Source organism: Nothoprocta perdicaria, unplaced genomic scaffold (genome assembly GCF_003342845.1).
Source record: "Nothoprocta perdicaria isolate Ctin4 unplaced genomic scaffold, notPer1 scaffold_118, whole genome shotgun sequence".
Lineage (NCBI taxonomy): Eukaryota > Metazoa > Chordata > Aves > Tinamiformes > Tinamidae > Nothoprocta > Nothoprocta perdicaria.
Genome location: NW_020454294.1, coordinates 713329 through 741320, shown reverse-complemented (window position 1 = coordinate 741320; position 27992 = coordinate 713329). Strand labels below are relative to the sequence as shown.

Here is a 27992-nt window from a genome sequence, read left to right as displayed (position 1 = left end):
GGCCTGGTTACCATGGCAACGGTGAGGCCTGCACAGGCTGCTGTGGCAAGGACAGGACCTGCTGGGGCCACCATGATGGTGGCAGTGGCCGCCCTGGGCCGCCTGCAGGGCCTGGGTGGGTGCTCGGAGGGAGACGGGGTGCAGGGAGGCTCCCAGTGGGGCTGGTTGCTCCTTCAATGGGAGAACTAATTGTTCGGGGGTGAGGGAGCTGCCATGMTGGCTTTTAACATCTATTTCATGGGTTTTGTAGGGAAAACGAGTGTAGCTTTCTCTTAACCTTACTGGTCTTTTAAAAAACCCACGTAACGTCATCCCCGTGGGCTGTCTCTCCCGCTTGACCCCTTCAAGCACAGGTAACATGGAGGTGGCAAAAGCCTAAGGACAGGGTCATGGCCAGGGATGGCGGGGAGGGACCCCATGTGGGCTGCGTGCTCCGAAATGGGGCTGTGGCCGTGCTTATTAATGTGTTTTCTTCCTGTCTGTGGCCATCTGGTTGCTCTGTGGGACTTCCAAGACTTTTTGGCAAGCAGCTATGTGAAGATGTCTAGGGCTTTTCCTCTTTGAGCCTTTTCCTGCTACATCTTCTTTCTGGAAACGCTGTTTAAAGCAAACAAACAAAAATCCCAGACTGGTATTTTCATGAASAGCTGCAGCTTCTATGTGGGTATAAACCTTGCTACAAATAACAGGGATGTTATGGGGCAGAAATGTCCAGAAATCCTCACCCGGGAGCCTGGTGGAACATGAGGGAAGAGTGTGGCTTGGCCTGGAGCTGTGGCAGGTGGTGTGAGACCGATGCCCACAGTGCCCTCGGCCTTGAAGCGAGCGTGTGGCATGATGTCCAACGGGAGGAAATTTCAAATATTCCCAAAACACAAATTCATTGCTTTCAGGTCTGGAGAGCTGAGGAGCCCTTGAGTTGTCTTGAATGTTAATTCTCTTTCCTTGGTTGTCTGCTCGTGGGCTCTCTTGGAAGATAAATGTGACCTACAGAGTCCTATTTATCACAGTGTCTCTCGTAAGAAATACAGCCTGCCTCCGGGGCAGCAGAATGGATTACGGAGACACAAAATTGGAGCAATTCAGCAATCTGGCACAAAGGCCTTCGTGAAAGAGGTGAAGCGATGACTTAACAGCAGAATGAATCTGCTTTAGGAGGAGAGATTAATCTTCATGCAGAAGGATTAYGTGAGGTTGTAAGCAAGGAAATTGAGCTAAGAATAATAAAATTAGCCAGAGGAAAAGCAACAAATAAACTAAATGCCAGGAGACAAATTTGGAGCAAGCTTCCTCTGGCTGTAGTGTACTGCTTTCGGAGGAGGCTGAGGTGTGCACTGAGGCAGAGCAGCCTCCAGGCATGGATTTTGGACTGGGGGTGTATTGCATTTTGGTTATCTTTTCAAATTTTTTCAATTCAGAACATTCAAAACTTTCCGTTGTTGTCAGTTCTGGTTTATGGTAATGGAAAGTTATTCTTGTCTGACAAAATTGCTTTCCTGTAAACTGCCAGTATTGGGACAGCTTGTGGTTATAGATGTATATCACAAAATGTTCCCTTCTGGGCACCTCAGCTGTCAAATTAAGGGCAGTGTGGAGCAAGGCTCTGAGCTTTCCCATTACCTTTGAGACATGTTGCAGGGCATTATCCCCACAGGCTGGGTTTAAGGGTCATGCAGCCATAGTGCATAGTGTTCCTTAAAGAGTTCGTAATCTAGAGGTCAGAAAAATCATCCACAGCTGTGACAAATGGCACGGGGCGACATAAGCTCTGGCAAGAGATCTAATACGATGTGAAAATAAATGGTCAGTAGATGTCTGTGATTTGAGCGCTCTGCCTTCCTGGCCACTGTCAGACTGCAGTTCATCATGTGCCCTAAGGAGCTGGGATTTTGAGGAGGGATTTCAGGTGGGGCATGTAACTTTATGGCTTTTGAGAATGTAGTATCCTTAAGTATCTCAAGTATTACTCTGTTGTGTTCAGGGGAAAAACTGTGACTGATGCTGTTTTGGGGCCAGAAAATTGTGTGTGTGGCACTTGAAAGAGAGATGCAAGGAGGTGGAATGTGAGGTGATAGATGACATTTCTAGATAAGTCACCATGACTTTTATGCCATTTTAAAAAGACTTAAAGGTTTGATTAGGAGAAGAGTTTTGGCAGTGAAGTGGGTGGAGGAAAAATGGTTGAATTTTGGAGCAGCATGTAAGAAAAAATGGTAAGGCTTTAGAAAGAGGTCACTTGCTAAAGAAAAATTGGGGAAGCTATACTTTATTGAGGTTTAGTTTACATTTGTCATTCAGTTTTGGCTCAGTAAAGGGTAAAGTAAGACACTGAAAAAATGCTTCATCTCTTTTTTTTTTTTTTTTTTTTCTGAAGGATGTGAGAGAGTAAGTGAAAGGAAAAAGGAGAGGAAAAATAAATGAGAGGAGAAAATGGGAACCTGGAAGTGAGGATCTAAAGAACTGGGAAAAAAAGATTGACAAGCAGAGCTTAAGATAGATTTTTATTTATGCATAATATTCCCTAAATTTTCATGTGTTTCTGAGGAAGATAGCTCACAATTATGTTAATTTGAAAGTAGTTAAAAAAAGGAAATTACTTCAGTTGGAAGCAATTGCTTAGAATTAGTAGTAATTTGTGAAGATGGCCCTGTCTTACACCCACGCTACAGTTTGCTACTTAAATGGGTTTGTTTTCTGTCATCTCTCCCACTAGGAGCCACTATTTTGTGGAAAATGCCAGGGTGATAGATTATTGTCATCAAGCCTAAGGATGGGCACATAGGGCAGAGGTAGTGCCTGCATCYGGCCTTTCTTCCCACTAGCTCAGAGTAAAAATCATAGTGAAGTGAGAAAGTCTCTAGTTTTCAAGCAGGTTCATAGGTCATATTAAAGGCAGATTCACTTATGCTTGGATTAAGAATTTACTTTTATAAATATATATTTATATGTAGGGATTTAGTCCCTGTTGCAAAGATAGTGTATAAAAAAGAGTCATGCCACTGTAACAGGTACACTAATCTTTTACAGAATCCAAATCCCGGCGATTATTATTGCAGCTGAAATTAAATTAAATTTAACAATACAAAGAGTAGCTTCAGCTGTAACGTAAATCTCACTTCAGGCTGTGATGCATCCGGATTAGTATTTCTAGTTGGAAAGAGACATAATGAAGCCATAACTGCTTGACAAAAATTCTAAAGATTAGCTACAGCCTACGTAAAGGGAAATTATTTCCATCCACAGCTTTTACTCTATTTTAATAACCTCTACTAACTTTTCTCAGTGACTGCTTTAAAAGATCATTTTTGCAAAATTTGCATTGTAACCATGTGTGACCGAACATGTTATCAGGTCCTCTGGACCACATACAGCACTTGTGCCTCTGCCTTTCTTGTGCACCAGGAGGAGGAGTGTGAAAGACACTGACCTAGTTTAGAATGTGGCAGAACAGATTTAGCAATGAATTAAGAAACAAATCCTTCCCTTTCATAGTAATTCTTCAGAACAATGGAGCAATATTTGAAGTTTAAAAAATAATTTTTTTTCTGTATTTTTCATTCAGAAAAACAGCTGAAAAATGAAGACTATGAATTCAGTGGGGAAACAGTGCAGCATCTTGAAGATACTATTGCTGCTATTAAGAAATTGGTAAGAAAATCTAATGTTTAGCTTTAAGTATATGGACAAGAGTTACTTGGCAGCCATGCAATTATTAATTTACAGTTAYAACATCAGAGGGTTTGTGTAATGTACACTCTATTAAGAGAGAGGCAGTTGCAGGTGAACTTGGTGGATGCTTTCCCGCCCACAGAGGTTTGACTGCAGTAGAACAAGCCACCCTGACTGGGGTAACTCAAGGAGCAGATCCAGCCCTCATCTCTCCTGTTGTGGGACCAATGTCTTATTCTGGGAAGAGCAGTTGTCACCTTCCCTAGGAGCTAGTAAAATTTGAGGAGGTCCTAGGCTTTTGCTGAAGTCAAGAGGGGTCTTGTGCTCAKCAAGAAGTTCTGTTTCCCATCTTTATCATCATTTTTGTTGAATGACTTTGAGCAAGAGACATCAACCCCAGATCTACTGTGAATGAATAGGAGCATCATGAAGATCCCCAGAAGGAAGAGGTCAACATACATAGAGTGCTTCATATCATCAGCAYCCTAAGGCGATTGTGAGGTTATATCCACTAATGTCACTTGGTTCAGCAGATGGTATGGAGTAGCAGACATGTAGTTTGTCCTCTGAATCGGTGCAATTTAATTTTTTTTCAACACTCCGACTTTTCTTGATATAACTGCGTTGTGTGTGGTAATAAGAGATCTTGGAGCAATCGTCACCTGAGGGTGACTGTTCATAGGCAAACAGATTTTCTTGGAAGACTTCAAAGGTCATTAAAGCCAGAATGGCTTCAAACAGAATATATTTTTAAAAGTATCTCCATATTTGTCTAGATAAATGTAAATCTTTTAAAACTCTCTGTTCTCCCCCACTGCTTCTCTAAATCATCTACTTCAGACCAGCTCTGTATTAATCTCTCAGATAAGTGTTTATATAATGTGCTGAAATCATAAAGCTGTTTTCTTTTTCACTGCTTCAGTTAATTGAGGGTGTAATTCATATGAAATTAAAACCTTTCGCATATTAATTTTACACTTCTAAATATTTCATTGTCTCAAGGAAAGGAGAGTGGTTTATGTGCATACATACAGAATTTGCTCTCCAGAGAGCAACTTCTCACAGTGTCTGCTTGTAGCTGCTGAGAGAACTCAAGGAGAAAGATGGAACTGAGTTTATGCATAAGCCATGTCACTAATAACCACTGTCAAAATCCAGTTAAACATTTATTTTCTCAGACTTTGGGGGCTGTATCAACCCACCTGCACTTCTCAGTCATACCAGTTTAGGGATTCAGTTGTTCAAGGACTACTTCTGCAATTGCTTCAGTCTGTTTTCTCTTGCTCTGCCATCACTCTAAAAAGACCCTTCTCACACCAGAAAGAAAGAGCCAGGTGACAGTGTATCTCAAAGCCAGCTCTCCTTTCACTTCAGTAGAGCTTTAGGCATTGGGGAAGGAGAATGACACCTTTCTCCTTCAATGGCAAAAGGTGACAGCTAAAGACTTCCTTGCCAACACTTTTTTTGTAGCGGAGATATGGGGGACAGCTTCCTGAAGATGGCACCTCTCAGAAGAGTTACTGAAGCTACCTGATTGTGGGTAGCTGTAGAACAAGCTAGTTCTTATCTGAAGAGGGAAAGAAAGGAAAAAAGAGAGCAAATATTGAGCAAGGGGGATGAAGCATGTAGAGGCAGAAAACATCCAATGTCATCTAGGTAAAAAAGAGGCAAAATATTGTTTGTTTATTTTTTCTGCAAGAAAAAAAAAAAAGTGCTTTTTCTTGTAGTATTAGTTCTGACTTCCACTATGGGTATTTGTGAATTTATTAATTGTCAGGAAGAAATTAGAAGACAAACCCTTGAACGCTTGGAAGAGGAGACCATTGAAAACAGCAAACTTCGCGTCAGAACGCGGCACTTCCGAGGAGTGATTATGGCAGAGATGACAGGTAGGTAGTACTGACTTAACCACATCTGAAAATAGAAGAAAGCTGAATTTGGTGAGTATTTAAACAAGTTGAAGCAGTGTTCTATAACGTAAATCTTACTGACAGGTAAATCACTTGCAGTAATTCATTAATGGTAATTGATTAATAAGAGGATGGGTGCTCACTGTCATGTGATACCCTAAAGAAATATTATCTCAGAGTAATATAAATGAGAGAGAACTTCACGGAAGACCATGCACAAGCAATAGTGGAGAGAACCCTCAACCACAGCGTTGAATTCCCATCCCAGCCTTTCTGTGACACATGGTGTGGAGCACTGCATGCCTTGCATGCTGCAAGCTTCCCCTTTGTAAAATAGGGTTAATGTCACTTATCTGATGTGAGATTACTTCTGAGTGGCCTTCTTCTGACCAAATACTCCTGCATGGAGTCTTTCTTTGCATTGTCTGTGAAGGGAGGCTAAGGATTAGCTCAAATGCATCTAAATAAAAACAAGCTTTGAGCTCTAGGGAGAAAAATTCTCTCTTTTTAAAAAAAAATTATTTAAAAAAAAAACAGGTAAGACTTCACTTCAAAGTGATTTCCCCTATTATACCATGTGGTTGCTATGCATTTAGCAGGTTGTTTATTGTAGCTGCTGCTGTTCTGCACTGCCTGAGTGTTTCTGTGGGGGAGGCTGCACACAAATGTGCTGCTACCTCAGAAGCTGCAAAGATGCTGCAGTGCAACGCCCCTGCACAGACCAGCTTGAGCCACCAGACACCTGCATCGAGGGGTTTCTTTGCTTTCATGCAGCAGCACCTCCTCAGGAAGAAATGTCATTGGATTTTTAGCAAGGRGATGCTGTTCTACCCCTCCATCTGGGCAGAGGGCTTTCAAGAAAACAAAAWAAAAATCTTAAAAAAGTAGTTTATGTGTGGTGGGAATTTCCTGGATGTATAGCATGAAAAAGAGACTCTCATACTGCAGGCTTCTTCTCAGCAGCAAATACAGATGAGTCAGGAAAAATGTGATAAGACTAATAATAAATGATAAAATAATAAATAATAAATGATAAAATAATTTGTGTGATTTAGGGAATATTATCTACACAGTCACTTAGAATGACAGCTACCCCTTACTGGGTGACACAGTCTACAGCAATGAAGTAGAGATTATAGATCAGCCCCTTTATGCATTATCTCATATATGCCTTTTTATAGCTGAGAGGCCTCTGCCTGTTTTGCATTTATTTTTTCAGCCCTTGTTACTGCTGCTCGTGAATCGAGTGCTGCTCAGATAGAGCAGTTGCAGGCTGCCCTGAAAAGCGTTGCTCGTGAAATTGCATCGCTGGATGAGAAGCAAAACCTTAGTGAAAAGCAGAACGCTGCCCTGTGGTACGTACGCATTGGAACAAGGAAAATCACACCAGCAAGATGAGGAGGGAGAGGTGATGGTGAATTGTGCATCCCTCAACCCTGCAGCTCGCTGCAAATGTCCCTAGAAAACTCCTGGCTGCAGCAGCAAGCCTCATTTTTAAGATCTTGTTTCCTGAATGTGGAGCCTGGCTGCTGCTGCCGGCCCCCTGTGGCCCCGATAAACTGGTGTACAGAAACCTGGCTGCAGATTTGCTTCTCGYAGCAGTGGGGAGAATCTTCTCTTTTAACAGTTAATGGTAAGAAACAACTGCAAAGATGATGGTTCTCAGTTTGAAGTATATGTATGTATTGAAAGCAGGTCTGATTCAAGAAATCCTGGTCAGCAGCTGAGACAGAAATCCATCTTGCCCTTCAAGGAGTTATCCCAAGTGAATGCAGAAATGGGAGATATTTGTTTCCTGTCACCTTCTGCCATGCTGCTAGAGCTGTTTAAAAATAAATCACGCTGCATTTTCATGGGGGAAGCCTGTTTTCTTCATTCTTCCCTTGCTTGAAAGCAGCATTTTTGGTTTAGCAGAACATATAGAAAATAATCATGCCAGAAGGAGTAAAGCCTAGAAAAGGAAGAGAGAAAGCTCTTCCCCTGAAATACCAGCTCTTAGATGACCTGAATCACAGCTAGGGGTGCATGTCATGCTTTTAGTACATATAGTGTTGATGTATGGATGGTCAAGTGTTCATTTCCACAACCATTTGAACCAAGTCTTTGATCTGAATGAAATATCATTTCCTTCTGTTATTTTTTCCAGTGAGGAGCAAGACCGCTTGCGGATGCAGTATCAGGGAATTATAGAGTTGCTGAATGAAAGGATGGCAAGGAAAGTTAACACAAATGTTCTCTTAAATGATACYTGGGAGAAAACAAGAGATACAGAAAAAGAAATAATCAGGGCAAAAGCAGCATTAAAAGAATTGAAAGAACAAGTAGCAGTAAAAATGCAGAAACTKTGGAAAGAAAAAGAAGACTGTAAATTAAAGGTAGAGCTTTGAAATACATTTCACAGTTGGTCAGTTATATAGCATAGATATATAGATTTACATAGCACCAAACAATGAAATCACTTTTGAAATTACACTCAATGTTACGCTTAACTTTCTCACGTGAAGCCAAATTTTGCCTCCATAGAAGCAAAGAAGGATGTACATGGGATCACTTTAACCATGGGATGCACAGATTCCCAAACTGTTTTGGCTCTGCATACCTATGCTAAGGTGCTGTGTACAATGTATATGTATATACAYCCACAAATGCACACACACATCAAAATTTTGTGATAGATAAAATTTATTTTCTATAGCAGCTCTCAGAATGTCATCTGTAATATTTATGCTTCTTACTGGCTGTGGGACAAATACATCACAGGCTGGGATTTCAAGTCCTCCAGACCCACTGCTTAAGATAAAAACACCTGTATTTCCAGCAGGCTCTGTGATTGGGTGTTGCTGGTTTTGTGCTCAGCCCTTCTTTCAGTTGTGTATATTTGAAAACCTTTCTAAAAAAAAAAAAAAAAAAAAAAAAAAAAAAAACAGAAATAGATAAATTAAAAGACAACTTCCTAGTAAGAACTGTTTTTCCGCAGAACAAATTTGTAACTCTGTTCTTAGTATGTTATAATCAAGTCTCTACATTGGAAATAAAATCACGTGAAATTTTGCCTGATCAGATCCTAATTCACATATTATGTTCACAWATTATTGTTTTGTTTGTGAACAAAATGTGTTCAGCTGATACATCGCTGTGGCTTTTGCAGAAAATTATTTTCTTCTAATATAAATTTTGTACTCATCTGATTTTTGGAAGGCTCCAGAAATGGTTATGTTTGAACATATGTTTTTAAACTATACACAGTGCACTGCTAAGGATAAATTAATTGTATTATTTATCTAGGAGAAAGAAATGAAGAGAATCCTTGATACTCAGCAGGCAAAAACTTCAGAGAAAAAGGATAAATATGAAGCCTTGAATATAAAATCATTGAACATAGAGAATTTAATAATGGTGAATTCAGTGGTAAGTTATTCACAAAAAAAAGCTCTTATTTCAGTGTTAAAATGGAGATCGAAATTTAATTTCATAATTGATCAGAGTGATGGGAATTTAGAGAAAATTGGGGACGCTATTTTTTAAGAAAAAAATGTGCATACTTGATGTCTAATTCACGGGCATTGTTGAGTTAATTACTTGGTTATAAAGTCACTGTCAAAAATAGAGGGTTTATGTATTTTTACTAGTGTAACAAAATTGTTGGCTACTCCTTGCTAGTGAATTAATTTATAAAGATGCACTTATAGGGAACACACACACACACAAAAAAAAAAAAAAAAAGGAGTGAGAGGATGCTCTGGGCCCCAGCCCTCTACATGGCTCTGGTGCATCTTTTTGGGGGACTAGCTGAAAAAACAAAATGACTCTCAATGAATACTCGTTGGTATAAACATGGAGAGGAAACATTCATAAAGTTCAAGAGTGATATAAAGAGGAGAAACTGGAAGAAAGTTAGAAAAGATAAAATGTTCCTCTAATGTCTTTCTCCATGCATCCTCCAGTGTAATCACTCCATCCTGGCGGACATGACAGTCTTTAGGATGCACAACACCTGGAAAGYCGAAGCTAATATGGATAAAAATATCCACCCAGGCTTCCTCTGTCTGCTCTCTACTTAATATTGGCTACTAGATAATCCTGCCAGCTTCAAAAGGATTTTCCCCTTTTTGCTGGGATAGGTTTTCTGAGAAAACTATGGAAAAAAAAAAAWGTGTCTTTGTCTTCTGTTTCCTACAGAGTTACCTAAAAATATGAGTGTTGACTTGAATATCTGCTGAGCTACTAATAATTAGCTGAGCAGCTAATAAAACTCCAAAATTGTACCCAAGTTAACTCTACAGCAAATAAAAGGCCGTARAGGACAGAGTTTATAGGTCACATTTTTTAAATTTTCTTTTCATTATCACCTTGAGTTGATGCTTTTAAAGCCCTTTCAATTATTAAATATAATAAAAACAGCCTTGACCACTATTTCCTCTTTTTTTTTTTTTAAACTGTCAGTAATTTTGCCTATGAAATCTCCGAGTGTTTAAACAATAGTACAGGAGGATGTCATGAAGATGTTAGGCAAACTTTTAAAAAGTAAAAAAAAAAAAAGACTACTTGCAGGAGGGAAGGGATTATTTGCAATTTGGAAATTCCATGCATTATGTCAGTATGTTTTATTTTAATAGGCTATATCTAATGAAGAGTCTCTCATAGCAAAATATAAAGAAACAAGCAAGCAACTGGAAAAAAACCTGAAATTAAAAAAAACGAACAKGTTGGAACTCTTGAAAAAGAAGTAAGAATTATTACACTCTTTGATCTTTTTGCTAAAACTACATCAATATATTCTGAAGAAGTTTACACTAATATTTATGAAGAACCAGTCTATAAAGTAGGTAAACTATTTAATATCTGAGAGAACTAACAGAGCCAAATTATCTCTTTATAAATGGGGGCCTTTTTTGTGGCTTCAGAGACCATACAGTAAAATTAAGGAAGACATCAGGGACTGAACTAATTTGCTCTTCCCTATGTCCATGGCTGCTTCTCTGGCTCAGCAGCAGACCTTCTGGGGGGTTATGGGAATGATGTATTGGAAAAGAAAAACAAGGAAATCTTCCTTTTGACTCAGACTTCTTGTCTGAACCATCCTCCCTTTACAGGCTGTGTAAAGAAGAAATACGAATCCTTGGAAAYTTGGTTAAAAAAGAATGCATTGCTCTGAACTATTTTTAACTAGTGTTTTTCTTGATGGCAGATGTCTTAATGAAATGAATATTGACATTAAYTAACAATGCAAATATTGTAATACGAGCAGCATGGCCCAGCCGTGGCCTTTGATTCTATAAGCAGTTATAAGCTGCTTTATAAGCKTCTATAAATCTGTACCCTCCTGAATATTGACTTGACTCATTGACGCTGACCATGCCTGTGTTTCGAGGGTTCAAGTAGTTGTGAGCTGGTGAATGTAAATGGACCTGTAGAATATGGTGATTTTCATAGGCTGTCTTAGTAGAAGAAAAACACGGTCTTTCTGTTCATTTACAAATGTGTTTTTATAGATCATCAGCATTGAGTGTCTTTATTTCTTTTAGAGTCTTTGACCATCAAAACTTCCTCTATTTAGTGAAATAGATAAGTTGGACAGTTGAGTTAAAGAAAGAATCTGGTCAATGTAGTCTTGGTCTTACTTATCAGTTTGTCTATATAAGATATTATCATTTTCCACAAGCTCTCCTATCTTGGCTTGTATTTTCAGTTCTCTACATCCTTCCTTCTTTTCAGTTTTTTTTTTCCCCATGAGATCTCTTGGAGGGAAGAAATTAATAAGGATCCTTGAATGGCACAGGATCCAAATACATGCAGAAATTCACACAGTCTCTTGTGAGAAGCCTGGGAATAAAAATGTGTAATAGTTAATAACTTTTTGTTATTGTCCACCTAAATATGTCTAAATTACTTTGTTTAATAGAGAACAGCTTGATTCTGACATACAGATTTTAAAATCTGAATTTGTGCATGAAAAAGATGCTTTGAATAAGGAACTTGAAAGGGTAAGATTTTTATTTATTTATTAGATTTTTATTCTGCCTCTCCAGTTCTACTAAKCCTTGTCTTACTAAAAACACTCACTGAGAGCAAGCCTGCAAAAAATCTTACATGTGAGGTGCGTTGGGTGCTTTGATTAACCTGTGCTTCTGTGCTTGCAGAGAGCGAACATTTATGGAGCGTTTTGGAGCTTTCCTTCCTAKTCATGCTCTGAACATAATGCCAAGATCTGCCCTTTGGCAGGGAGTCCACATGGGGTGGTCTTGAGACCTAAGGGATACACAGAGGGGAGTGAGCATGAGTATCCTTCCCATGCTGGACAGACACGTAGTAGCTCTTCCCTGATTGCTTTCTCCAGGTCACTGATGGTCACAGGGAAGTCTACAAAGCCTTTACTTTATCCAGCTAAGAGTCATTGCCTCATTAATTTTTTCCATTCCGTGCCATCCTCACCATCTTTTTTTCATTCCTGCTACATACCTTCTGGGAAAAGTGATTTAAATTAACCTATAGCAATGTCAGCTTCATCTGCTGTGGCCACATTGTGCTAGTAACAGTAAAACTGTGCCAGTTTAAGGCTAACTTGGGTGTCTGCACAGGGCCTGCAAGCTATGTCAAGCTGTTCCCAAACAGTTGRTTTGCACGGGATCATGGATATGAAGATCCAGAGAAGAGATCTTGATCTGACGTTCACAMATGCTAATTGTGTTGGCAATCTTCGTTCACTCTGAGGTTCTCTAWGATCTTCTGATGCACTAGAGCAATATAAAATATTGTTATGAGATAAAGCAGATAGAGAAAGAATAATCAGCTAACATCAGTGCTTCTTGCTTCTAGATTACAAGAGAGCTACAGAATGTTGAACACCTAAATAAAAAGCTTAAATTTGAAAATAAAGAAGCACACCAAAAGTACCAGCAATTAGAGGAAGAAGAACAACACTGGGCTCTGAAAAGGGATAAAACYGTGGAAAAGTAGGTTTTACTTGTCAGATTTTTGGATACAGATTTGTAAAGTATGTGGTTTTTTGACTAGGGCTTTCTTGTTACAGAGTGAGATCACATTTATGCCTCACAAAGGATCTAATCTAAAAAAAAGTCTAATATATATATATATATATATATATATTTCTTCTTGTAGGCTGGGAAAATTATCCGTTCTGCTAGATGAAAATCTTGAACTTTTGGAAAATCGTATGGTGGAAGAGAAAAGCCTAGAAGAGGAAATTGAAAATCTTGGAGCTAATCTACTGTATGTAATCTTTCCATTTTGACAGCAGTAAATGTTCTCAGTACAGTTTACTCAAGAGCGCAGCTGGTTTGCAAGATTCTGAAATGTAGCATTCAATAGGGATGTTTAATGGATTTATAAACCATACTGGCAAGCTGGTAGGAAACTTCCTGCAGCAAAAAAGTTAGTTGTAAGTTACTATAATTCATTATGTAGGTCGTTACCATGAAGTAAGGAAGATAAAGTAATGAAGGGTATTGAGACAACACAGAACGTAAAACTTGCCAAACAACTGTTGTGATTTTTAACCACATATGGTGGTACCACGTCTTGGATTAAGCCACAGCCTTTTACAGTGGTATCTAGGCATGGAAGTGCGAGTCTTCATTCTTTGCAAGATGGAGCGAAAAGGTTCAGCCAATTAGTTCTATATCTCCTAAATCAGTCTATATTTTAACTAATTGTCCTGGGTTCTGTGCAACTTTTTGATACTCTGGTACTGGAGTGACTCTGCTGCCAGAGTCTTCCTGTTATCTCTTGGAATCCTCCTATGGAATTTTCCTTAATATGGAGTTGTCCTACTTCTGGGTATAGTTATAGATAAAGAGAAAAAAAAATATTGCTCACCTGCCTTTTCACATTGAATATGCAAGATCCATATTGAATATGAAAACCTACAGTACGTTCATTCTGCTCTGCAGGAAATGAAGTCCATCTCTGTCTCGTTAGGAGCACTGTCTTCATTTTACCTGGCAGAGATATTGTAGTCATGTAAATGTGGATGACAAAAGGGAAGAGGATTAGGTAGCCATGCAGTGCTRAAGAGGAGGAGAACTTGTAGTGAAGTTGTGTAGTCATTATTTGGGACACATTCAGCTTCTCTTGAAATTTCTTGGTGTATTGGCTTGGGATTGGTTGCACTTTGAACAATAGCTTTGGGAGAAAGCTCCATATCCACCTCTGTGCAAGTCTGTGGGGTTTGGAGCAGCTGCTTTCTCCCACCTTTGAACCTTGAAGGAGTAAAAATCAGCAGCATTTCTAAGAACATTTTTCCCTTGTAATTCACATGTACAGGAACAACTTACTGCTGATTCAYATTACAACCCTTCTTATTTTACTGAACTCCCCTATGGATGCATTGAATCCATATAAAGTTAATCCATTTTAGTATTTATCATACGTAATGAACTAGAAGGTGTATAATAGCAAATTAAAATCAATTTGTCCATCTGGTTAGAAATTCTACTTCTGTGAATATTCTTTTGTAATACTTGCTTCAAATACACTAGTGTATTAGTAATCCTTCATTTCTGAAGCGTCTGTTCTTGTGGTTTGGATTTGTGTACTGTTTCTGGCCTGGAAAAAAAAAAAAAAAAAAGAAAAAAAGAAAAGGCCCTCAGCTTTGCATTAGTTCCTAACGAGAGCCTCTTAATTCTAAACTGATAAATCCAGCCTGAGAAACAACAGGTGAGACAGGCAGCTGTGGCTGAACCCAAATATGTAAGTTTTTTTGAGATGTGACCCTCATACTGCGTTGCCTCTCTCTACCTAGTGGAAGTGCTGAGCATGTTGGCTGGTGCAAAGGAAATTTGTGAAGACTATCCTAAAAAATCAACGTAAAGTACATGTTGTGCAAACCTTCAGCTCTCYTTCTGAGGATTTCTCTTCTCTTCCCCACAGAAGCCTGAGGCAGAGCTATGAAAAGGGACTGAAATTTCTAGAGCAAAATTTGAAGTCCGAAAGTGAGATGAGGTAGTATTAACTAGCATGTCTGCATTGCTTTAGAAATAAAGCAGCAAACTAATGAATTATTGCATTTTGTTGCTGCTGTTTTATATGAGATATAAAACYAAGGACTCACGATGTAAATAATTAGTGGTGTGCTGGCAGTAASAGCCCATCTCCTCACGTACTGCTGTCACTTCATTTGAGTAGCATTGCTGTAATACCAGGTGGTGACAACCACTGAATTTACCACGTAGGCTGCTCTTTTTGTGGATTTTGAGGAGCTGGAACTTCTACCTAAACCATTTCGATTGTAGTCAAAGTTAWGGCAAATCTGTTTGAATCTTCTAGTGCCTTAAATTAGTGTCTAAAAATCTTACGTATATCCCTTGAATGTTTATCTCCCAATTTCAGTTTTACTTTCCTCCTATGCCTCTGTCCTAGAGCAATGCTTCAGTGGAAGAAGCTGCACTTAACAAAACAGAAAAACTTCTTTCTCTCAAGGGAGGAGGAAAGAAAAAAAGAAGTGGATGAAAGAATAGAGRCTGGTAAAAAGCAGCATGCTAAACTACTTGTGGAGGTATGTTAAGCAGCACATTCATGTCACGTTGTTATAATAATTGGAATAAAATGGTGTCACAGTAACTAACCTCAAAGGCCAGTTTGCTGCAGGATATTAATCATATTATCAGATGTAATTATATGACCTTAACTCCTATTGTTAACAATTTAAAGTAAATATRTTTTAAATGCAGATTGCGCTCATTTTGTTTTGATAACTGATTTCTGAGGAGTCCAGGTAGCTCCTGTGTATTACAGGAATCACTGAGCTTCTTCATTTTGTTTTCCATAATGAGATTGAAGACTTAGAGAAAGAACTTTTGCAGTCGGAAAACCAAGTCAAAGCCCTGGATGATGAGATAAATAAGASGGAAGCTGACTACAGGATTTATAAGGAGGATTTTACTACCAAAATAAAATGCCTGGAGGTAAGTTTTGTTCTTTTTCTTGGCTTTGAGAAGGTCTCCAGTGGATGAATTGGCAGTGTTTGGAGCATCTCAGTCAAGGTGCTCACTGGGATCTGCAAAGGAAGTATGACCCATCTGCCAGTAATTGTTTCAGGTAGACTTTCTACTTTTCAGTTTTGTGTGGCTCTCATTTTCTTTCTTTCTTTTTATACTGGCAATCCTTTAGGATGAGACCCTGAGATTACTGAGCCACTGGAATCTACACACCTGTACATACCCACACATGCATTTCTCTGCATATGGCCCTATATGTCAACAGAATGCCATGCAGTCAAGTTTCTCAGAAGGAATGTCTCCCATTTTAAAATAAATATATGTGTAAGAGCAGATTCAGTCTTGCCCTGCATGGAGTTCAGCTTTGCTGGGAGTTTCCAATGTAGAATTGGTTCCATCGTTTAGGGGTTAACAGCTGAACATTCATGAAATTTTGACAGCCTGATTTCAGACACTGATCAAAGTCTGCTTGAAGTTATTGGTGTGGTAAATCTGTCAGAGTGACTYGGGTTGTGCAAGGCAGAACCTAAGGCTGCTTATATCTTTGCTCTTTAAAACACTGGTGAGTGCTTTTTTCCCAAAGAAAGCCAGACACTGGAATGCTGAACATGAGCCACGCGAGGCTCAGAATTTTCAGGCACTTTTCTGATGTCCAGGATGTAAAACATGCTCTGTCCCCGGGGAATCAATCTTCACTGTCTGAGTCTCGGTCAACAGTCTGATTTGAACTAGGAGAAATCAGATGTCAGGAGTGCAGGAAATATCCTCTTTGTGTACCTGACCTTAGAGAGGTGGATTTACGGAAGGCCGTGGGGACCTTTCTCATTTGGCTGTCAGCAGAGGATGTGCTCCTGTATCTCACAACACGGTTATGGCCACGTAGCTGCTGAGGCCTCCCTGGASGTCAAGGCTGAGCCTGTCCCTGCTAAACAAACATTTGTGCTGGATTCATTTGCATCCTCTTTCTGTCAGTTGAGCTATGTCTCATATATAAAAGAGACATTAGATATACCTTTAGTCTTATTCCAATGACTTTTTTTTTTTTTTTTTTTAATATAACCCACTCTAAAGGTGTTTTTCTCTCACGTARTACAGTGCTGATGAAAATGTTTTCTGAGGGTTGACTTTTATTGATAGCCTGGACAGAACCAGGTTGAAGAAGTAATTGTGACTGTCACAAAGGAGAAGAAAAAGCAGCTACTATTGCTTTATCAAAAGGGTCAGAAAACTCAATACAAAAATTATGGCTTGTTGCTGTAATGGTAACACCATATTACAGGACTATACCTTTATCTATTTACCTATTGCAACAAAAGAGGAAAAAAAAAAGTAATTTTCTACCAAAAAGTCATGTGATTCCTGACGTGTTCCTTTTGGCTGTAACAACACGAGATGCCACTATGCCAAGATGCACATACATATCTTTGATGTTTTTTGCTTTAAAACCAGAGGTCAGAAATGCTAAGAAATGAGACACAGAAAGATTAAAATGTACAGATTTGTAATGGTATTCAGGTGATAAATATATGTGCAAGATCAGGTGATGATCTACTGAGTCGTTAAGTCCCAGTATTTCTTCTCCCCTGTTTTGATATAATCCAGTGCAAAGATTCCCAGGATGTTAGGTCTGTGCAGCCTTGTCACACATAAAGCTCGGATCCAGGAGCTATGTAGTTACATTTACATTAAACAGGTATCAGTAGGATTGAAAAAAAAACCTGCCTAAGCCTGGGTGTGAATGGAAAAAGTGAGACATATCAAGCCTCAGAATGAAATGCCTGTAGGAAAGGACATGTGAAATAACAGGAAAGCACTCCACGTTGGTGATAAGAAATTTTTAAATTTATTTTGCTTCACCGATGGGTGAGCAGAACCAAATGGCTGATSAAAACATCCAGGAAGGTGATAACCTGGGCCAGCATCAGGAAGGAACGAGGTAGCCAGCATACCTGGGAATTTAGAGGTTTGCAGGACATGGGGTCTGATGAAATTCACTTTCAGGGCATTGAGTAGCTGAAGACATTTCAGAATTATTGATAATAATTTTTAAGTGCACGTAAAAACTAGGTGAAGCCCAAATCAGCTTCATTTCCTAGAATAGCCATGAGGGATAAGACACAAGTTTGGTCCTTGCAGGATCCCGACTTCAGCAGTGATCAGCAGCGCTGCTTCGAGGCGAAATATCAAAACAGTCAAGTGCAGAATGATCCTCTTCTGCACTCTCCCTGACAAATAGGGTGTCATGAATTTCCTTGGCTGGAGATGGTATCTGCATTTAGTGGCTAACAGCTTTTGATGGAATTTTATTCTATGTTAAATCCTCAATGCCACATTTTTCAGTTGYCGATTGATTCTTTTAATTCATGTAAATGTCCTCCATAGCAACCTAGAACAGTGAGTTCTGTAATTTATTTAATTATAAATAATAAGAACAAAAAAAAATCTTTTGTTTTAAAGCTAGTGACCCAAAGGTTTATTGGCATCTCGCAATTCTTGTGTTCTAAGAAGCAATGAAAGGCTGTTGCGTCCTTATCTTCTCCCTGTTTTTAGCTTTCATGATTTCATATACATTTATTGTATATCCCTTGAGTTTTCTCCTTTGCAGGTTGAAAAAAATCATCCTAGATGATGTTTTACTGCCAGAATAGACTAATGAACTTGGTTCGTTTGAGGAGGGTCTGTTCTCAGACTGGAATTCATCTGTGTTTTCCTTAATAACTCGAAGGATAGGATAGAGAGAACGCTTGTTGGGTGTGCAGATGGCTAACAAGATAGGGCCGGGAGCACCCTCTGGAGGGTAGAGCTAGAATTCTCTTAGCAAGTTGAAGAAGTAATTAAAAAAAAAAAAAGAAAAAGGAAGGAGACATAAATATACAAATTGGTGTGCTTTGGCAGAAGTGGTTTTCTGTACAAATCCAGCCTGAAGGGGGTCAAACAGAACGGCCAAATGGAAGGATAGGTAGTGGTAAAGGAGGGCAGCTATCAACCCAGGCCGTGGGAAGGACTGTACAGCRTGTCAAGACGTGTGAGGTTAATTTTCTGCTCTTTCCAGTTTTGGCAAGATACAGCTGCTGTGCAGTGTCTGCTTTTTGATCCCTTATTTTAAGAAGAGTGTAGATCATCTTGAGAGATGAAATGAGCTCACCAAAATGATCAGGAGAAAGGTTGAGGCTTCTCGTGTAGCTTCTTTGCTTAAAACAAAGCAGGCTAAGATAAGACAGACTAGTAAACTCCAAATGAATAAAAGATATATAGCAAGATGATAAACTTTACCCCTTGTACACTTGAGATGAGACAAATAACAGGGAACAGAGCAGATTTAATTTGAGAAATAGTTTACCCCTGGAAAACATTGACAGCATAGATAGTAAAAATAGTAAAACCCTGGAATCAGTTGTCTGAGACATGGTATCTCTATTGCTAGGGTTTTTAAGGATAGCTCAAACATCTGTCATGGGTACTTAGGTCTAATTGATTCTGCTGTAGAGCAGAGGGATGGACTAAGATGACCTCTTGGGATCAATTCCAGTCTTATTTTCTATGCTTTTTGCTCTGAATTATTTATGCATTAAATGTTGCTTAGATTGTTGATTAACATTTGTTTTCATTAAAGAATGACTTCAAAACTGTGACTGAGAATCTGCATCAAAAGGAACAAGAATTAAATATAAGCAAACTAACCTTGGAAGAAACCCAGAGACAATTAAAAGAGAATCAGGAAAAATATGAAGAACTCAGGAAATCATTTTTGAGTAAGTATTATGTAGATCTTCTGCAGAATGGTACCGTCTCTTCTTTTCAGAAAGCACCTTTGCCATAGTCCTTTGGCTGTGGTTCAGGTGAACAGTGAAGCAAGCAGGAACTGAGCTCTTTGGAACGACTGGAATCTGTAGACATGGCCATGATGTAAATGGGGCTCATTTAAAAATAATGCCAGACAYGTTAAACAGATCACTTGCTGATGAAACCCAGTTTTCCCTATAACAGTTTAACTTTGATGTTCAGCCATTACACTGTCTAAAAATCCTTTCTCTGCTTTTTAGAAAGGAAGGATGAGGAAATAAAAGCCAGAAAATCCATTGAGCGGTCAATCAAGACTACGGAGAGGCTCAAGGAGGGCATGGTAACTGCTTGAAATTTAGAGTCCTGTCTTTCTCTCAGGTCTTCTGCTTCTGTGGTCCACCTTGGTTTCACAGTTGCTTCGTGTACGGGGTTTCTATCCGGCTCAACCTGTGGCCCAGCATTTGTAGCAAGCTGCTCTTAGGCTTGATTTTGCATCTCTCAGGTCTTAAATGAGAGCTCCTGCAGAATAAAAGTCCTTTCCAGTTTGTTTAGTTAGATTGCAAAAATCCTACATAGAGCCAAGRTCCGTTAGCACTAGGGGATTTATTTACAGCGGGACCTGAGGAAGAAATTGCGGATCAAGCGCAGCGCTGCCTTCGACCAACTGAAACATCATACAGAGAGTGCCAAGTGGCTGGAAAGAGACATCTATGAGATCAACAGGAAACTCGACATCGTGCACACTGAGAACTGCAGATTAAAATCCGTGAGTGCCTTGAGGGGTGACAGTATGAAGATCCCATTCCAGGGCTGTATTTTTTATTCCCAAAGCGTGGTGTTGGTGGCTGTTGTGCTGCCTGCCAGAGCCCATAGCCAGCTTCCCRGGTGAAATTGATGGTGAACTCCTGCCTTCAAAACAGGAGGCTTGTTTTCAGCTTGATCATGTTATGATCATCATGTTACCATGCCTGATAAACGCGATCAGGCACTAAGAGAGACCATGGCACTTTGGAGGTACTGAAACTCAGCTGGATGAGGGTCTGAGCATCCCAATTTTATCTCAAAGTTGGCTCTGTTTTGAGCAGTGGGATGCCCTCTTAGTGTCCTTTCCAGCCTAAATTATTCTGTGATTACATGCAATTTTTATCACTGTAAATCAGAGAGGATTAATCAAGAATAGGAGCCGCTTCAGCAGCCACTCAACAAAATAGCCCCTCTGGTCAGACCTCTCAGCAAAACAGCAGGGAAGAACTTTGATTAGATGGACATTATTTTCTTGTTGACTTCTGGTGAGTGGAGAAACTGCTGCCTTTTCCCGATGCCRCCACCTCTGGTCTCAAACAAGACAGTTTGGGGGCACTTCCCTCTTGGCTAAGCCTTTGATTTTCCATCCAGTTCCCATTTTTACAGACACATTCTGAGCACTTGGGTGCTAAATCTTCACTGGAAAAGACTAGGTTTAGATACCAAAGTCGCTCCTTCACTTTTGAGAATGGAATTTAAGCTGCCAACATTTCCAAAGCGGTCCTTGGAAATAGTCTGTAGGAGTTTGGGGTCCTGGGCTGTCATGCGAGTGGAACTTCTTTTCCATAAAAGCCACAAGGAAAGGCCATAAAAGCAGCGTCCCTGCTGATCGGTGCCAGGCTGATGCTCAGAGCCAACCCCTACATAGGCTGGCGTTGAGGTGCTGGGCACCAGCTGCTCTGTGGCTTTGTCTGATCATATCCTCATGGAAACAAAGGCTTCCRCCAGAAAGGAAACCCTTATTTACAGCACACATTTTTCTCCCTTTATGTGTAGTTCACTGACAGACCTGAGAGGCTCTAGGTTGGATTTAATTTATTTTGATGCTTGAATTGCACTAGGAAATGCTGTTTTCTTGTCTCTGACCTGGGCCAYGTAGCACATTTCAGCCCAATCTGTCTGGGAACAAGACAAACCAAGAATTASTTCAATTTCTCCGTGGTGGATGAGTCCCACCTCCCAAGGGGAAGAGAGTGGGGAAAAGTTTCCTGCACGGGCATGGCCTGGGCCATTTCACTTGCTCTCTGTGCCCTGACCCATTTTATTTGCTGGTATAGCCATAGCTAATGTGTATGTTTGTTTATTTTGGCAATTGTCRACATTTGTTCAACAAGATGAAGAGGATGCTGTTGTCAAAAGAGAATGAGACCTGAGCAAGTCCATTAACCTTGTAGATCTTTAAGTTTAAAAACATAAATAAATAGATCGTTTTTTCTTTCTGGTCTCTCCCGAAACTGGGAAGCTGTCTAGAATCATTAAAAACTGTGACCAGTCCTTGTCTGTAATTATTTTTTTCACAGTGCAATGCACAGATAAAAGAAGATATTTTTGCAATGAATTTTGAAGCAGAAAATCACAAGTCAGCAACAGCCCAACTCCTGAATGACCTAGCAGTGTTTCATGGTAATTATGTCAAGATGTATTTCAAAACAAAATGATTTTTTAAAAGCATATCTTCAAGATCTTTTTTTCAGAGCTCCCTACCATATTTTAACTTTGGATTCTGTTGTAGATGTTCTTCTGAAGGGATGGTCAGAGGACAGCTCTATGCAAAAGGTGAATTTTAGTTTTATCTCCTACTGCTTTGCGTAAATTCTTTGCTTTCTATGCCAAAGATAAAATTCCATATTGCAAATATGTCAATACACTTTTTAAAGTCAGGGGAAAAGTATTAAGCTTGGGCTTTCTAGCTGCTCTGTGACAGTAGTGGGGACTTAATGAAAAGCTTCCAGCAGAGCTACAGGTTTGGTGGCCAGGCAAGCTATGGAAAAGCAAGATAAATAAAACAAGTGTCTTATTAATGAGATCTTTCTACTTTGTCTCATAACAAACAGGAATTTTTGGAGAATGAGCGGGAAATACTAAAAGCAATGGAAGCTCTAATAACAAAAATTCAACAACGAGAGGAAAAACTGGGTGATATTAATAGGAGGCTACAAAATAATCTGGAAGGACTTGATTCTCTAGTTGAAAAAACATCCAGAGTGGCTCACCGTAAGATCCAGCAAATTTATTCTTTTCCTTTCCTTTCTTTTCTAACCCCATTGGACTTCCACTGAATATATTCATTTTTAGTAGCCTGTTAGAAAACAGCAGGATAGCTGTGTCATACAAAATCATCCTATTTGCAGATCTAGACTTAGTCACAGTGGAAAAGCTGAGGTATTTATTAGCAAAATTAGGCATGCCTTATAACACAATGCCTTATAATATTTAGTTTCCACTTCCTTGAAATTTCTGATAATGACAGTGTGTGGGGGGTGCTATAGAAAATTCTTAAGATTGTTGCTGATCTTTGCAGAATTTACTTCAGCTTGCACAARGGATAAATAAAACTAACAAACCCTCTCTCCTGCAGTTGGTTGCTACGCGGTTATCACGGCAGGACTAGTGGTTAATTAATGTTTGTAGTGTCTAAAATTTTGCACATGAGCAGCTTGTAGTGCAATTTCCATTTAAATTAACAATATTTTATAGTGCTGTCTTGGAGGGTGGACACAGGAGGCTGTATGCTCATACAAGCCAAACCACTTGCTTCAAGTCCTCTTTTGAATTCAAATCCTGCAGATTTTGCAGTTCACTGTTAGTGCAGAGTCTTGATGCGTAACAAGTCCCAGCTTTGGTGTCTGTGCTGCTACAGCCACAGAATCTATTACAGAATCTGTATTGAATCACGGTGCAGAGCTGAGTGCTCTGGCATTCAGGCTGCTTTGAAATCCTTGAGTCTGGGTAACATTTTCTGTAATTACAGAGTTACATCTGCCTAATATTGCTCTGCCTCTATGGCTGTTATTGAGGTTTTTTTTTTTTTTTTTTTTTTTTTAAATCAATTTCCCCCCTGCCTTTTTTTCCTGTTAGTGAGAGCAGGTGATGCAGTGAGTTTAATTTATATTTCATATTCCAGATTCAGCTGAAGGGTCAAATATTAGCGCCCAGAAGGAGAGGTGAACGTTTGGTTCTGCCATGCACGGTCAGTACAGTCTGTGAGTTCCTGCAAGCTCTGCTTTCAATAGACTCCCTGATCCTTGGACATTTAAAATTACTGTGATTCTACATCTCCCTACGCTTACCCAAGAGCTGTACTCTTCACTAAAGCGCATTTTTGCCCGAGATCTGTTGTTGCTTTTCTTTTTAAAACCAACCTCCAATCTAACTTTTGGACCTGGTCCATGTTGTCCATAAGGAATACGCATAAATGTGGACAAGGAGCACTGGTGCACGCTTGTGAGTGGCTCTCTCCTGCATGCTGCTCCCTGGGCTGCTCACTCACCCACTGCACACAGGCTAAGGCAGCCACGCTGCCTCTGCTGGAAGGGGCAGAGGGAGCTGCATCCATATTTATGTATTTGAAACTTTTCAGCCTAGCGGAAGTTTCAGGGGAAGAGAAAAACTTTAGAACCAAGTTCCATTACTTTTTTATTCAAATAACATCTGAAATACTGCGTTAGGAAATAAACATATACAAGAAAAAAAAAAAGTGTACTAGAATGTGTCAACAAGCTTTTATACAGCTTCACAGTGATAAATAGCTACAAAGACATTCCCTTTGATCTAGATACCTATTTATGAAGAATAAAAAGTGCAGTTTTTCAATATTCCACAAACTCAGAGGTGTTCCACCTCAAGGTCATGTACATAAACAACTTATTTTAAAACTGAAGTTTTCAAATGCCTGACGAGCTAAGCTTGCTTCATCCAGACTATGAGGACAGAGTTGTTGGCACGGGCTCTTCAATGTCCGTTTCCACTTTCCGCGAGGATGCGGGATGGCTCGGTGTACTTGGCAGTCAGCAAGTAGAAGAGGGTAGGAATAGGTACCAAGGCCAGTAAAGGGAGGTTCTGTTCGAGCTTATCCAGTTTGGAAATGGAAATGATTCCATAGGCATGAAGTAACCAGTGGCTGAAGAGGACAACAAGTCTCTTCTTCCTGACAAGAAGATCCTTGAAAGACTTGCAAAATAAACAGAGAATCCTGTTAGTATTCAGCCTGTCACCAAGCACCTGGTGTTTAAGAGAAGCTGCTGCTAGGGCAGAAACACCCCATGAAGCCCCAGAGTTCGAGTCTGTCCCATATATAATACTGTTTCTCAGCAAGCCATACGAGAAAAGTCTTGCAGGATCTTCCTTCAGCTAAGAGGAGAAGTCATAAGGACTTAAATAGAGTGCACTGCTGAGAAAATGCAGGACAAAAAAAGACTCTACTCATTTATATAATTTTATGTTATGAGTTTTAACAGGAAAAACGTGTTTACCTACCTCCACTTCTGAAGCAGACATGTACACAGCCAGCGTAACCAAGGACAGAACCAGTATGATATAGGGAAAGGCATAATCTAGAGGCAAACATTGAACATTTTAGAAGGAAAAAGAAGGCAAGATCTCTGTTGAAATATGTGTCATTGTTCCACGCCTAACACACTTGAACTAAGCTACTGCCTGTTAGCATGATATCAAGCACACAACAAAAAGGAGCAGCAAGGATGACACTCATGCTTAAACTGGGTGTTAAAGTTAACTTCTGACAAGTGCAAATGATGTTAACATTTCTAGTTGGCATTACTGTGCACTAAATCACTAGCTGAAAAAGGAAGACAGGAAACAGTCCGCCTGGGCAGGGAAGCTCAAACAAAGCTAGTTAATTCCCAGAACTAATTCCATCTAAGAGAGGCATCCAGTTTTGGTTCATACCCAGCTCTGTTCCCTTTCTGTAAAAAGGGACAGCCTCCAGCAGCACAAGCAGCGTCCCCCTTCACTCCCCACCCCTCAGGCTGTCTGTTAACATGCGACTATGGGACTTTTTTAATGCTACAAGGAGAGAACTCACAGAGCAGCCCTCCTCCAACYGCCTGCAGCACCGTGAGCACAGGGAAGAAGTAAAGGGCTGCGTAAATGCTCTTGAAGCGGTCAGACTTTCCCAAACCACAGGCGAGCTTCTTCACCAGGCAAGGTCGAAGTAGCATCATTAAAACAAGGCAGAAGGCGTAGTATATAAACACAATTGTGTACCTGCCAAAGAGAGGGAGATTGGTTAATATTTGCAGTCCTCTGTGCTCTGCAGACTCCCTCCGATCTGGGAAACTTGGGATTAGAGAAGTCAAATCTAAAGCCTGAGGAGGGGAATGTGCAAATACAAAATGACAGACTGTCTCCTCCTAGGTCCAACAGCCATGATGCAGCAGAGATGGGAGCAAAARCAAGTTTTAAGGGCTTAATAATCAGACTGCCACCTTCTTTGGCAGGGAGAAAGCAGCGATTCCTAAAAAGTTCCCTGGAATTTGCATTAGTGAGGTTTGCACCATGTGTAAGAACATCAGCAATTACAATCACACTAGTATTTTGTGACAGGTCGGGCTTCCCCGCCTATTTTCCTGCAATAGGAAAACACCTAAAATAGACACTGCTAGATAGCTGCTTTGTTCCGATTCAAAAAGCTGTCAGGTATTTCACACACGAGACAGTTCAACAAACTGAAAGCCTTCAAGGTTTTTGCGACTTATTGCCCTAAGTTATATATAACAAAACACTTTCTTTACCCTTTGAAAAGAATCAATTTGGTGGGAAACAAACTTGCACAAAAGACAGGAGCAGACAGGAGCAGAGCAGCCTTTATACTCACAGAGGGTAGACAGCTTCGTGAGTGCAGTGCACCGTGGTGATGTAGTCGGGGCTGGGGTTGTACAGCATCGTGTACCAGTCCGAGAGCTTCTTTACCTTGCAGGAACGGATGTGGAGGGAGCCCACGGGGTCGCTCACCAGCAGCGTGACCAGGGCGGCCACGCTGCACTCCAGCAAGGCGGTGACGTGCTGGAAGAGCGCGCTGGAGCTGCGGGGGACAGCGAGACACGCGCGGCTGCTGGGCTGCCACTATGTGAAACCTCAGTGGCGAGCAAAGAGCAGAGACCCAGAGAGCTAACGGGCCCTGGGACTCATAATGGCATAAACCTGCTAGAAAACTTCGGTTTTCTGCTAGAAAACTTTGATACGTTGGACATTAAACGTTTTGTTTACAACGTTTTAAACAAAATGTTTAATGTCCAACACATCAGACGACAAATACACTCACTCCTACATAAATTATAAACAATCCAGATTCTGCTCAGCAGCTGCTCGGTTGGGAAGAAGCCTTATTGCCACGTGCAGGACAAGTGCACAAATCCAGCTGCACAAATCCAGCCTTTCATTCATAAATGTGAAGAGCTCTCCTTGACAGGCAAGAGGGRAAAAGCTGCCTCAATATTTAAAAGAAACAGACATGAAGATTCCCAATTTGYAAAGAGGATGTTTGTTAAAATATGAAACATATTGCTTCACTCTTATAAAGAGAGAGAAAATAAAGGAAATTAAGSTTTTCTTTTCATAGAAATAGGCTAAGAATAGAAGATAAGCAGTCACAGGCCAATGCAATACCTTACACAATAAAGCACAAACTTTCCTGGCCCCATACAGACTGCACCTCACCCCAAACTGAGGTGCTGCTGCACCAGGGCAGCTTTCAGTGCCTGTGAAAACCATTCAGCAACCCACACCGATCACATATGGTAGGCTTTATTTAAAAAATAATGGGCGAGCATACTAACCTCTTCTTCCCTGAATACCACTCAATGAAGAACCARTGCAAAACCAGGGGGAGCATGGCCATGAAGCCCAGGTAGAGCCAGTCGTAGCGGTCCGGCGACCCGACGCACTCGCGACAGATCTTGTTGTCGTCAGTTCTCTGCCCTCTAGGACACACCTGGCAAGAGCCCAAGGCCGCACTGACAAAACGCCCAAGCCCCGATAAYCCCAACGGCGGAGAGTAAACCCAGCCTGAAGCTCCGGCACGGCGGCGCCTCTCCCCGCGCGCCGGGCCCCGCTCACCCCGCACTCGCCGTAGGTCTCCAGGGAGCCGTTCACGGAGAGCACGGTGCGGCCGCAGTAGAGGCCGAGGCAGGCGGGCTGGATGTCCACGGCTGCGGGCACAGGCGGACCCGTCACCGCGGCGGCCCCGGCCCCGGCCCCGGCCCCGCCGCACCGACCCGACCCGACCCGGCCCCCGCTCCGGCCCCGGCCCCGGCCCCGGCCCCGGCCCGGCCGCCCTACCGGAGCGGATCATCCTCGGTAACCCGGCAACCGCCCCTCCGCCGACGCACTACCGCATACGTCACCTCCCCTTCCGACGCCGGAAAGTGACCTCAGCAGCCTCACCCCGCGCGGGCACCCAATCAGAACAGACCGCCGCCCGAGGAGGGGAGTGGTCACGCGCAGGAGGGCGTGGTCATAATCGGGGGCGGGGCCTCAAGCGGGGGCGTGGTCGTACATAAGGTTCGGTCAAATGAGGGGGCGTGGCCACCAGCGGAGGGACAACACGCCCTACGGGGGCGTGGCCATAAACAGGCGTGGCTTCCTGGGGGCGTGGCCTCACCCTGGGGGCGGGGCTCAGGCTCACTGCTCTCCGCGGGGCTCGAGCGGGGAATGGCGGCGGCGGGAGACGGGGCGGCCGGGGCGGCGATGGAGAGCGGGGCGGAGGCCGAGGCCGAGGCCGGGTGGTGCCGGCGGCTGCCGCCGCACTGCGGCGCGGTGCCGCTGCTGCGCACGGTGGAGATGCACGCGGGCGGGGAGCCGCTGCGCGTCGTGGCGGCCGGGGCGGCGATGGAGAGCGGGGCGGAGGCCG

At 41.4% G+C, this 27992-nt stretch overlaps 3 protein-coding genes across 3 annotated transcripts in view; 2 read left to right on the top strand and 1 right to left on the bottom strand.

Annotated features, from left to right (window-relative positions):
- The first annotated feature begins 72 nt into the window (after positions 1-72).
- LOC112959681 (coiled-coil domain-containing protein 175-like) lies at positions 73-23290 on the top strand. The gene is made up of 20 exons (XM_026053745.1): positions 73-115; positions 3563-3648; positions 5447-5558; positions 6799-6934; positions 7726-7954; positions 8865-8987; positions 10196-10305; positions 11482-11563; positions 12396-12532; positions 12699-12809; positions 14469-14540; positions 14958-15093; positions 15371-15502; positions 19149-19287; positions 19579-19658; positions 19932-20084; positions 21643-21745; positions 21855-21898; positions 22177-22336; positions 23247-23290. The coding sequence occupies exons 1-20, from the start codon at positions 73-75 to the stop codon at positions 23288-23290; spliced, it is 2232 nt and encodes a 743-aa protein (XP_025909530.1).
- Positions 23291-23743: 453 nt separating this feature from the next.
- JKAMP (JNK1/MAPK8 associated membrane protein) lies at positions 23744-27454 on the bottom strand. The gene is made up of 7 exons (XM_026053739.1): positions 27422-27454; positions 27200-27291; positions 26920-27074; positions 25959-26165; positions 25167-25348; positions 24599-24675; positions 23744-24292 (listed from the first exon to the last, which is right to left on the bottom strand). Exons 1-7 carry the CDS (start codon positions 27432-27434, stop codon positions 24074-24076), a joined length of 945 nt encoding a protein of 314 aa, XP_025909524.1. The 5' UTR covers positions 27435-27454; the 3' UTR covers positions 23744-24073.
- A 375-nt stretch (positions 27455-27829) lies between these two features.
- L3HYPDH (trans-L-3-hydroxyproline dehydratase) overlaps positions 27830-27992 on the top strand; it is a 3162-nt gene continuing 2999 nt past the window's right edge. Inside the window, exon 1 of the mRNA XM_026053744.1 lies at positions 27830-27977. Coding sequence (XP_025909529.1) covers positions 27830-27977 — 148 coding nt within the window. The remainder of the gene's footprint in view (positions 27978-27992) is intronic.